Source organism: Lichenostomus cassidix, chromosome 4, assembly GCF_008360975.1.
Source record: "Lichenostomus cassidix isolate B80296 chromosome 4, HeHo_3.0, whole genome shotgun sequence".
NCBI classification, from domain to species: Eukaryota; Metazoa; Chordata; class Aves; order Passeriformes; family Meliphagidae; genus Lichenostomus; species Lichenostomus cassidix.
In genome coordinates, this window is record NC_139484.1 from 3,473,675 (window position 1) to 3,486,037 (window position 12,363).

Here is a 12,363-nt window from a genome sequence, read left to right on the forward strand (position 1 = left end):
TACTGGTAATACCAACTCTCCTACACTTAACGGTAAAGTGAGTTGCAAGTTCTATTACCCTGAAATAATGACAAAGAAGGGGAGTCATATATCAAAGAATGATTTGGGTTGGAAGGTACTTGAAAGTTCATTTTGTTCCCATCTCCTGCCATGGGCAGGGACACCTTCCACTATCCCAGGTTGCTCAGAGCTCCATCCAGCCTGGCCTTGAACACTCCCAGGGATGGAGCATCCATAGCTTCTCTGGGTAACCTGTGCCAGTGCCTCACCACCCTCACAGGGAAGAACTTCTTCCTAATAAAAATAGCTTATTTTTTAAATGGCAGGCCACAGAGAGGATTATGGTTTGGGGTTTTTTTTAAATGATCGCTGGTATTGCTGGGATATTTACTTTCCATTAATTGCAAATGATTACCTAAGGACACAATAATTGGTGATTCACATTAAGCAGTGGTGACTCAGCGAGGCAGAAAACAAAACATGTGAATGACATCCCTGGAGGGATTGTGCACCTCAGGGAGTGTGCCTGGATGACCAGTAGCTCTTACTTGCCTTCCTTTGAGCTCTGGAAATAGCTTCAAGAACTACAAGGAGCTGCCTTCATCAAGTGCTTTAATTTTGCAGGTGGGAGGCTGTGCAGAGCCCAGTGAATCCCAGAACATCCCTGGAAACTAGCACCCCTTCTTCCTTTCTCCATGTCTCTTCAGAGCCCTCACTGGTGACACCATTCAGCTGGACAAAAGAGGCCTCCTTTGGGCACCCAGGGTCAACAGAGGAAGGAAAAAAAAAATCCTTCATCCTCTGAACAGTGAGATTTTTTGGTGAGTCCTAGAATGACAACTTCTAATGTTATTTATGACTTTATATTTAAGATCGCAAGTTGGTATTGTGTTGATTTGCACAGAAAACCAGACTGCCATTTAAAAGTAACATTACTATTACTTTTAAATAACATATAGCTCTACACTAGCTAGGAATGGCAATGTTAAGCAACATCAGTCAATGACCATGAAAGTAGGACTCTGGGAAAAAAAAAAGAGTATTAGAATTCTACATTCTGGTAGAAGTGAAAATACTCACAGTGGAGACAAGGAATATGACTTCCAATAAATTTATAAAAGTTAAGAGGTTTTATTTCTCAATGAGACTAGAAGAAGAATAATGGAGAAAACATACATCCAAGTATCAGTAATTCCTATTTTTATAACCATTGTATCACTTCCCATTCTTCTGGAATCTGAAATAAATCCTCTGAATCATCAGGTGGGCGATTCAGATGCCTCAAAACCACCCTGAGCCATGGCAAGAAAGCACTGACAGTAGTCCAAGTATTGTGACAGTCTTTGACAAAATTGTCACCCACACAGACAGAAAGTAGAAACTGTTTACTCCCTCACAGCTTTTTTTTTTAACCGTAAGGGATTATATTATCATTCCTAGTATAATTATTGAAAACAAGTGATAACAGTTTGTGGCAAAGCCAGTTTATTAGGTTTCTGGGTTTGTGCCTTGCCTGCCCCCAACACATAGAAAATAACCCAACTTTACAATCTGGTAAAGTGAAAATACACATACAAAGTATTCAGTACTCTGACATCCATTCTGTGGGCAGAACATCACCACTGAAAGCCAGGAAGCAACACTGAATCCTGCATTACTGACCACAGTGCCTTCATGGCAGAACCATTAAAACATGCTGAACATGGAATTACACACTTGAACACCATTTCTACGCAATTTTCATTACATGAGGGCCCTTATTTACAGGTTGTGCTAACTCAAGTAAAGCTTAACAGATGTGCAGTGTTTCAGATCAAATTTAGCAGTAATACTGCAGCTACACTATTTTCTTACCTCAACCCCCAACCTGAATGGCTGACTTTGAAATTCTTAGTTCTGGGATATTTTTTATTAAAAAAGGGGAAAAAAAAAAAGACAACAACAAAAAAAGAATACTTGCTGACATACTTAGTATACAAATAATTAAGATGGATCCTTTTCAGAAAAGAAAAAGGATTAAGGACATGAGTGAAAAACAATCTGTCCAACAGGACTGTAAACCATATTTATTTACAATAGTATAAACATAAATTTAAGACCAATCCTTTTCTTAAAAAAAAACATTAAGGACACTAGTGTTAAAAAGGTGATTGTTTCTGAAACAACTGTAAATTCTAGTCATGTAAGATTTAGAGTGAATACAAAAACTCCCTTTTACAAATGTTTCCTAAGCAAAAATACTGTCACAATTGAAGCAGCTTTATACAGGAAAATGTAGCACGTTTTGTTTAAATTATTTTAAATATCTTAATCATATTAGACCAAATTTAATGCTTTTTCTAAATCTAGAAAAAAGTCAATGCTTTTTTTTAGTCTAAGTTGCAATGAAATTACATCCCAAGCATTGTAATAGTTTACATAGCAACAGTTAACCTAGTTTCGGTAATTTGTTTCTACTGTGATCATTAGGTGGCAGCTTCTGAACTAGCCCTTCCATTTAGTTTCCTGTAAGCAACTCATGCTACACATTGCCAATAAAAAACCCTTCATTTATACTTCAGTTCCTTCAAAAACTAAGTCACAAAGCAGTCTGACCTGGCACATGAATGAAGCCACAGATTGCATTCTATGGATTATATTTCACTTTATGCAACGATGTGCAACTTAGCACCATTTTTATTATGAAACTTGATCTTCAGACAGAACTGAAGCAGTTCCAACTATGAGAAAACAGAAAAAGATGGTTCTAGAGGAGGAATTTCCCTCATCTGACCCCTACTAGCTCACATTAGTAATGCCAAGGATGCCTCACATACAGTCACATTACACAAGCAGGTATTAGCTCAAAAATCTGTAACAGATTATGTACTTGAAGTCGATTTACTTCATGTTTCAAGACCCATTTTAGTTTGTGTTTGGAAATATTTTAAGAATGTACCATATTCTTAAGCATTCCCATTCCTGAAATACGTTATCAGGTTGGCTTTTCAAGGTATATGAGAAGCACTCACACTCTAAAGCCCTGCAAACCCATCTTTGAAAACCAGCATGTTTTTGGCAAATTCACCTAATCTTTTACTTAATTGTTTTTAACTTACCCTGAAACACTCAACTCAAATACCTCCAAGCACCTTTAGGAGGACATCCTCATTTAACGTTCAGTAAGATCAGAGAACTTGTGGATAGACAGAGTCCCAATTTCACCCCAAATCCTGTGCTACAGTACTTTTCATAACATGGAATGCATAGGTTAGTATCACATGCTAATTATGAAAAATTTAATGACGTTTAAAGTATCAGATAAGTGTCTAGAGGTAGGGTGAAGTTTGTCTATTCCCTTACCACTGCCATGAAGAAAAGACCAAGTTCATAGCGGAGCAACAGGCCAAAACCTAGCAGTTTGCACCAACACTGACAGCCCAAACTTTGACAGACCTGTTTTTGTTTGCGTAATAAAAAGGTACTTGCTTACTTATTTGGTAGTAGTCACCTAATATTCCTTCATATGCCAAAAATCTCCCCACTTGCTGACCCAAAACGCAAGTTCCCTGGTTGTCACAAAAGGCTCTTCCTCCTACATTATTCCAATGCAAGTAGCAACCAAAAATATTATTATAAACAGCAGGCCAAGAAACTGGCCTACTATTTATAATCTTACCATAAGTGATGAGAACAACCTCAGGCAGCAAGAGCTCAAGTAGAATTGCTTTGTCAAAACTTCACTTGAAAGTTAATATATTTCCATATATTTATAGTGAAACTGTAGTAATTCAGAAAGTACAATTACAAAGTGCAAGAGCATGACATGGGCACATCTACACCAGGGAAACAAAAAAAATCCCACATTAAAGTGCCAAAGAGATTTGCTGTAATTGCTACCAAAACCCCAAACTTTGCAAAGATCATAATTTTGAAGCACTTGGAAACAAGACAAGGTGACAGCCAGTGACAGTGTGACCTAACACCAGCAGGATGTGGTAGGTTTTGGTTCAGGCTTTATATATATTTCATCGTGATCTGGGGGCTGACTAAGCATTAATGGCTTGTGACTTTTAAGCTTGTGAGCCAGTGTCATGAATATGGCCTCCACATGGTCATTGTCATTGGGGTTTTTGGCAGAGGTTTCAAACAATGGCATGCTGTGAGTGTCAGCAAACTTCTGGGCCAGGTCCGTGGGCACTTGGATAGCACTTCTCAGGTCACATTTATTTCCAACCAGAATCCGTGGTATATCATTGGCAAGAAGGTGCTGTTTGCATTCCTCTATCCAAGACGGCAGGCTGTGGAAACTGGCAATGTTTGTCATATCATACACAAACACCACAGCATGTACGTTCCTGTAGTAGTGCTGCACCATGCTCTTCCTGAAGCGCTCCTGGCCTGCAGTGTCCCATAGCTGTATCTGAAAACGGAAAGGTAAGGAGAGGAAAAAACGTTTTATTACTCATCTTGGAAAATAACACAAATTACCTGTAGTGAGGGGAGTTACGTGATCACAGAAATCTATTCTTCTGAGTTAATAATATTGACAAGTTTGTGCTGAAGAAAACCATTCATTCACACAATTTCAGAAGCTCTGGCTTTCAAAGCTGCACACAAGCAAGGCCAGGAGGAATGATGACACAACTTGAGAGAAAAGACACATTTCTGAAAGTTTATTGGAGCCTGTATTTTTAAAGATTTTTATAAAAACAAATCCTGAAGTCTTAGCAATAGCACTTTCATTTGAAAATAAAACAAAATATGCTACTTCCGAGTACAACTTGCAGCTGACATGATTTTCGTTATTGCTAAAAATAATCTCATCTTCCCCAAAATTTTGTTCTTAGCTTGACATTAACTGCCATGTAAAAGTAGGAAGAAATCAAACCATGCTTGATTTCAACATCACCACCAACAAAAACAGGACAAAGAAATCTTTCTCTGCAGTGTGTTGGAATCAAACACTCCTAGATTAGATGTGATAAACATCTAACTTAAGCTTATTTAATGCTTGAACTGGGACCATACTATGGTTTGTAGTAGCAATGCATGTATAAAAGGAAAAAATAATTTAAAAAAACTTTTAAAAAAAAAACCTAAAAAACAGGCAGGGGAGAAAAAAAACCCCATAAACCTTCTGTTAGCTTAACATGTGACTACTGTTTCCAGGTACACACCATTCGGTCGAAACCAGACAACATATGTGTTTGAAGCTTAGTCAGAACAGAAAAACATTGAGAAGAACTGAAATGCATTCAAACTTCTGGAGCCAGATTGAAACAAAACAAAACAAAACAAGCCTTGAAGCACCAGCAGATGTAAGCAACAACTAACAGAAATTTAAAATATATTGATCATCCTGTGTAATAGAAGCCTGGATTCCTCAGACATGCAGAGAACGCTACAGAATTGTGCACAGTGCTGTTTACACAAACTTGCTCTCCAGGAGACAAGGAACTGCAATGCACAGCAGTCAAGCCTCTTCACCTACACCACCACATTACCTGTACACAGTCAGAAATAAATTGGTGTGCAGCTCTATCACGCATGTGCCTTAGTGGTGGTGAAACATCTGAAAGACATTTGATTTTTCTGGGGAAAAAGCTGAGTCCTAGCTTCCTGTCTGCCCTGTACAGCTGATCCCTAATGGCTGAGGAAGTCTGATTAGTAGTTTGGCTTTTGAGCAGAAAATATTTCCTCCCTGGGAATGAAAAGTTTTCCTTGAGACTCTGAACTCAAGGCTGTATACAATGAAGATAAACTTAAAATTCAATCTGTTCTCATGAAAACCACAGCCGCTATGTAATTGTTGAAACTGTTCTCCCATTACTACAGCTCTGTATTGCTTTGATCCAAATGTTTCAGTAAAAGTTCTTTAGAAATTGTAAGTATCTTGAAAGTCGCCTTTTTTACCACATTAACCAGTGACTTTTTATATTAGAAAAGAGGAAGCCCAAGTGCCAGGGAAATCTGCTGAGAGCAAGAAGATGCATCACTGACAGGGAGGACTGCAGCGTAACATAAAATTGCTTAAAAAGCTACAACAGTAGAAATAGCGTGAAACAGATACAAAGTCTTGGAAATTATTAAAATGGATGACAATCCAGATGCATGAGTCAATCACAAGACATTATGAATCCATCATGTGACAGACTGAAGGAAAAAGAGTAAGGGATGTTTCAGATGGTGTGAATTTTTCTGCAATCTGCTTAACCCTGGTCACCCATCCTCAAGAAAACCTCAGACTAGAGCAGGTGGGAATGGCAGCTACCGGTTGCATCAGGGGAACTGAGAATTTACATGAGAACGTCAGAGCAGCTTGGCTTCTGTAGTCTAGTCCAGTTCTCTGCAGCTTTTGATCGAGAGACTTAGAAAGATCTGTGTGCAGCTTCTAAAAAAGTCGTTAAGATTATTAGGATATCTTTTGAGTAACCCCCCACTTCTTGCCACTCTACACACAACTGACAGCATGATCTGTTGAGGGACTCTGCACAGTGAGACTGAACACAGGCACCTGGTTTGGGTAAGATTCAGTCACACACCCAAGTGAGACATCCAGTTCCATGCACTTAGTATAGACAACATAACGTTAAGGAATCACTACCAATGGATCTTGGAAAATGCTATATCAAATTAATTTAAAGAGGGAGTTAATTTTCACAGGCAGCTGAGAGCTTACAATTCTTTCTGCAACTTATTCACAGAGCAGGAACCAGTCATGCTTTGGTCAACCAGAGATGTGCAAGTGTATTCCCAGCCTCAGGTTAAGATGGGGAAATTAAATTAAAGGTTTACATAACTTGCAAGTGAAGCTTAAACTACAGTTCTTCCTAAAGTTGATTTACATTAAGCATTCAAACTTTAAGGGCATTATCTCAAATTAAAAATGCTAATATTATTGGCACTGAGACACTTGCACTGAGAGGTAAATCCTTTCCCAATACTGGAAACTGTACACTTTAGAAGTTTCATTTTTTCCTCTTTCCAGGTGAACTTGAGGAAACTGTTCCACTTCTACCTTTCCCCCCAAGTATTTTCTCTTCTGAAAAACAACACTGAAAATGTTCACGTTAACAGGTGTGCTAATATTAGGATTACTTTTCATCGTTAGTCCAAAAACACCCATCTTCAGGGGGAACACTTTTTTTGTAACAGCCCTTTAAAATATGTATTTTGATTATTTGATTTACCAGCATAATTCAGCTAATAAAACTGTACCAAATAACTTGGTGACATTCCCTCGGAAAGACAAGTGGCATAAATATTAAATACACTGATTCAGCTATCACATTCCACCTTCTGACTCAGTTTTGTGGATCCAGAAAGGCTCTCTTCTACACAAGGACTCACTTTGTATGTGTGGTTTATACCACACTCGTAAAAACATAACTGGCCTTTGATAAAGATTAAATGGTAAGCTATGTCTCCTTTAAAAAGATGTGGGGAAAAAAAATTTGGAATAGCTCAAAGGTACAGAACATGATGTTCAGACATTCTTCCTTGAATTTCATTTGCATCTTTTGCTCTTTTAATGTAGGTCAGTGAAGATTGACATTGTTTTCTTCAATCTTCAATGCTTACATCAATTGAGGAAGAGGACAATTTAGAAAGCAGCAAATCTATTTGTTGAAAGTTTTAATTTTAAATCATCACATTTAGCATCAGTGTTTGATATGAAGCTGTCAGTCTACTGTACAAGGAACAGACTTCTTCCTGTGTCTTGGAATTCTACACAACCGCTGTGCAGGAGACCCTCGATGAGAATAACTGTGCTTGTGTTCCTGCCAATGACACAGCACTTTTCCAGCTGTGAGCGAAACACTTAGTGCTGTAGCAGCACAAGAAAGAACCATCCAGCTGGCTGGGGGAAGGGAGAAGAGAGAAGAGAAGACACTACTTTATAACCTCCTTCGATGCAAGAGGAAGAATTCCCTTTAGGGCACAGCAAGGACTACAATAATTCAGTTAATCAGAACTTCCCTCTCCTGGTTCAACAGGCATTGCTGGAGCTGACTGCTACATGTGAGAAAGGTGAAGAGGAGTGTGAGAAACCCCCAAAACTGGTTCAAACTTGACAACATTCCCACTAAGAACTAGGGTCCTGGCCATAATGATAAAATTTATTCCTTTAAATCTGAAACAGAACTTGCACAAAATGATGTGTCTCAGAAGAGTCTCCTTCACTTCTCTGCCTTCCTCAACCAGAACTGGTTTATTTTACAGGTAATATTTTCAAGAACGCAACAAAACAGTCTACCAAAACATATATAAAAGAATAGCACAATAACCTATGAGAAGCATCTCAGAGCTGTGGATTAGCCTATGTTCTTCAGTTCTCTCCAACAAAGGCCAGGCATCATTCAGAGGTGATGAAAGTGCCAGTCAATAAGATGGTGCTGATAATATCGCTCAGGAGGTTCTCTCCTCTGTCATGGACAGCAATGGACAAAGGTGTACAGAATCTTGGCTGTCAAAGAAATTCTAGTCAGTGGTTTTACAAAAAAAAAAAAAAAAAAAAAAGAGAGAGAGAACAACAAAGATTCCTATTCACCTTTCTTTTTTAGTTGGAAAAGGATATGAGGTAAAAATCCCACAAGAGCAGGAAAGCAAATTGGCTTTTCTACTCATATATCCTCCATAATTTCTTTAATCAGTAAATAAGCAAGGAAAAACGATAGCTTTCAGCTACATAACTGTAAGCTGTAATTATAAAGCCTGATGATAATAAATGGCAAAGTACAGCCTCAAGACTACTGTTAACTTCTTCTTTCTTCTGCACAAGTGAGCTTTCCTCATAGAAATGAACTGTGAGACAAACGCAGATGGGGATTCTGTTTAAAACCATGTTAGCAAACAAACTGCACTTGTAAGCTGCTACAGACTATTCTGCAAATTACTGTTACAATCACCACTAGCATTTATCTACCAGGCAGACAAGGTGTATTCGACATACTTTTATAATAAATTTGCTTTCCAGTGCAAAAAGAGAAAAGAGCATTTTTTTCTCCCTTTCTATTTTTCGCTTAATTTAATTCTGTAAGACTGAGATTTAGCTAAACCTATACTTAGATTAAAAACACAGTCATGTGAGCCAGGTATTTGCCCAAACACACCACAAACTTAACAAAATCCTAAACATCAGAAGTTGAAACACACTGCTCAATCCTGAACAATATTAAATTCCCTAATATTTTTAAAGCAAAATGATTGTAACAGTGGCACCTACATAGTTTTGTGGTGTTGAAGGTTAAAACAACTGTGATGTCTGACGGACAAAGATGCAGGATTTTTTGGAGGCAACACGCTGCTGATACCAGGCACAAACAAGACTAAAACACTGCTAAGAGATCTATATATGAGTCCATCGTAAAGATAAAGTACTGATTAACACCTGACAAAAGACGCACAAAGGTGTGACCCATTCGTTCATCATCACAGAAACCTACATCGTGACTACACTTCCAACAGGAGCAAGGCCAAGAGCTGCAACAGTTTCAGGGCAGACCCAGCCGCGGCTGCTGGCGACGCGAGCCCGCCGAACGGAACGGAACGGAACGGAACGAAACCGAACGGAACGGAACGGAACCGAACAGAGCCGCCGCGGCACGGCGCTGCCAGGAGGCCTGTAGACGCTGCGAGGGCGCGGCCCGGGCCATGCCGCCCTGCCCCGCCGCCCCCCCGGCCGGGCCGGCCCCGCGGTACCTTGATGCGCTCGCCGTCGATGGTGACGGCCCGCTCACGGAAGTCCACGCCGATGGTGGCCTCGGTGCGCTGCGGGAAGCGGCCGGCGCAGAAGCGGTACGTGAGGCACGTCTTGCCCACGTTGGAGTCCCCGATGACGATGATCTTGAAGATGCGCGAGCGGGCGGGGGGCAGCGCGCCGGGCAGCGCGCCGGAGCCCGTCAGGCTGAGCTCCAGCGACGACTCCACGTCTCCCGCCGCCATCGCGGCCCGGAGCGCCGGGACGGAGCCGGGCAGGAGCCGCCTCGCGCCTCCCCGCGCGCCGCTCTCGCGACAGCGCCACGGCCAATCCCCGCGGGCGGCACCTGCGCGAGCCTGCGCCCCTGCTTGCGCGGCCGCCGCCGCCAGGGGGAGCCCCGCGCGGGGCCCGCAGCACTGGGGAGGCGGGAGCGGGACCCGCCGGGAATCTCCGGAAACAGCCGGAAATAGCCGGAAACAGCCGGAAATAGCCGAGGCCGCGGCTCCGCGCCCGTCCTGAGGGCCTGAGCGCCGCGGAGTGGGGAAGGTTTTCTTAAGGGAGGTTGTTCTCTGATGTTTGATCTCTGTCTGCTTTCCAGCCTAATCAGTGAGAAGGGAGATTTAACCCACGAAACAGAGAGCAGCCAACAAGCTCTAGGTGATGTCCAGGTGTTAGGAAAATTAATTACTTGTTGGTAGAATTGCCTCGCAAAGTTCAGGGCTGGGCGGGCTTCAGACCTTCCGTGATCTCAGGGCGGTCAACAAAGCTTGGGAAGAAGGATGTGCCACAGTGGACACAGTGGATGTCCCATAGCGGACACAAATAATGCAGAATTTAGGGGCCACAAGGAGATCTGGCAGAACTCCCAAGATAAAGAAGAAATTAAGACATCTCAGTAATTGTGCTGAAATTGGCTCCAAGTGGGTAATTCCGGCAGGGCAGATCCCAACCATCTCACAGAGCACCAACCCAAAAACCCACCGGCCCAAAAGGAGAGAAAGACTGAGCATGGGATTAATTAGAATGGGAAGTGAGAGAATCATTAACCAGTAGAAGGCAGAACACTAATTAGTGAGAGAACTCTGTAACTTACAGCCAAAGAACACTAACGCCTTTGTTTGCTAAAATGTATAAAGAGGAAAAAGCTCTGATAGTTGGGATGCTTGATGTGTGGAATACCGTGGAGCACCAGGCTTGTGCGATCTGAAATAGATAATGTCTCTCTTGAGTAATTACTGGCTTGTTGCACACGAGGTAACAAATCCAGTTTTTGCAGGCAGAGCCTCCACGGGGAGCTGCCTTTGTGAGCTGTTGGCATTAATGGTGAATAGTCAGAGACAAGAGCCGCAGAGGCAGTGCCTGGAGTCAGAAGGGGAAGACGAGAGCACAAGGGCTGGTTTGTAGTTGTGGGGAAGGTTTTCTGTGGTGATGTTGTGACTCAGCCTGTGGGGCGTCATGTAATGCCACAGCCCAGGCTCCCCTCTCAGTCATCTCAGTGCTGTACAGCCCAACTCCCTCAGCCTTTCCTCCTAACAGAGGTGCTCCAGTCCCTGAGTAACTTCATGTCCCTCTGCTGGACCCGCTCCAGGAGTCCCATGTCTCTGTTGTCCCGAGGAGCCCAGAACTGAGCACAGCATTCCAGATGTGCCTCACCAGGACTACGTGGAATGACAGGATCAGCTCCCATAACCTCCTGGCAAGGCTTTGGGAAGTGCTGTGCTCCAGCCTGACTGCTCTGCTGCTGCCACTTACAGTCAGTGAGCAAGTTATCCCTGGCAGGGAAGGACACTTGGATCAAAAGGGATTGACGTACCTCTCAATAAGAAGAAGTATGGCATTGCCTTAACAATCTGTTAACTCACCAAGGGCATCAACACAGGTGAGAGGCAAGATGTAGACATTGAATTTAAGCAATGTCCACCAGCAAAAATGTTTAAAGACTTTAACCCTTACACTGGAAAGCAAATGTAGATTACAGTAGTTGAGAGAACTGTTACCCTATCAGGGGCTTTGCAAACTGATAGCTGAGCCAGAATTCCTAGGGTTTAGATCAGATACCTAATAATAGCCATTGAGAGTCCTCCTCTTTACACTGTTACACATGGTTGAAGGACAGTGCTTTGAGCAACCCATTATTACTCATGTAGACAACAGGCTAGACCAAATTTTAAAAAGTGTTAAAATATCCTGAGTTCAGAGCAACTTCAGTTACAGTGCCCATCTTAGGTTTTGTCACTCACTTTCTCCCTCCCTTGGACCAATCCCTAAGACTGTAGAAATGCTTCTCCACCCTGTAGTCCTCGTCTGAGACAAGCTGCTTCCATTTATGCTCTCAAAGAATTCTTTCTTTCAGAGAAGAAGAGTAATTTTGTTCTGGTGTAAAAGTAAGATTAAAGGGTGGGTGGAAGAGGTTGTGCCACTCAAGTCTATAGTGTCCCTTGCACAGAATTGCTCCTTCTTGCAGCCAGAATGTAAAATGTGTTGGGCTAAGGACAGGGAGCACAAGCAAACCCATCTCCATAGCCCAGTGATCAAAGAAGTAGAGAAATGCTAATTCTAGTGGGGGTGTTCTGATTTGAGCTCTGTCCAGTGTGCTAAAAGGTGAGTTTAAACAGCTGTTTACTGGGTCTGCCAACAGCTCATTTAGCTGATTTTGATCTGCATTATGCCAGGAAGGCCAA

The 12,363-nt window shown here is 41.9% G+C and overlaps 1 protein-coding gene across 1 annotated transcript; it reads right to left on the reverse strand.

Moving 5' to 3' along the window:
* Positions 1-1,468: 1,468 nt before the first annotated feature.
* Positions 1,469-10,007, reverse strand: RAB33B (RAB33B, member RAS oncogene family). Its single transcript, XM_085057642.1, has 2 exons — positions 9,685-10,007; positions 1,469-4,402 (listed from the first exon to the last, which is right to left on the reverse strand). Exons 1-2 carry the CDS (start codon positions 9,925-9,927, stop codon positions 3,959-3,961), a joined length of 687 nt encoding a protein of 228 aa, XP_084913768.1. The 5' UTR covers positions 9,928-10,007; the 3' UTR covers positions 1,469-3,958.
* Positions 10,008-12,363: the final 2,356 nt, after the last annotated feature.

Bases quoted from the DNA above. Each gene is read 5' to 3' on its own strand.
- RAB33B (XM_085057642.1), bottom strand. From the start codon at position 9,927: ATGGCGGCGGGAGACGTGGAGTCGTCGCTGGAGCTCAGCCTGACGGGC. The intron at 4,403-9,684 runs GTACCGCGGGGC...TTCCGTTTTCAG, and splicing joins TCGACGGCGAGCGCATCAAG to ATACAGCTATGGGACACTGC.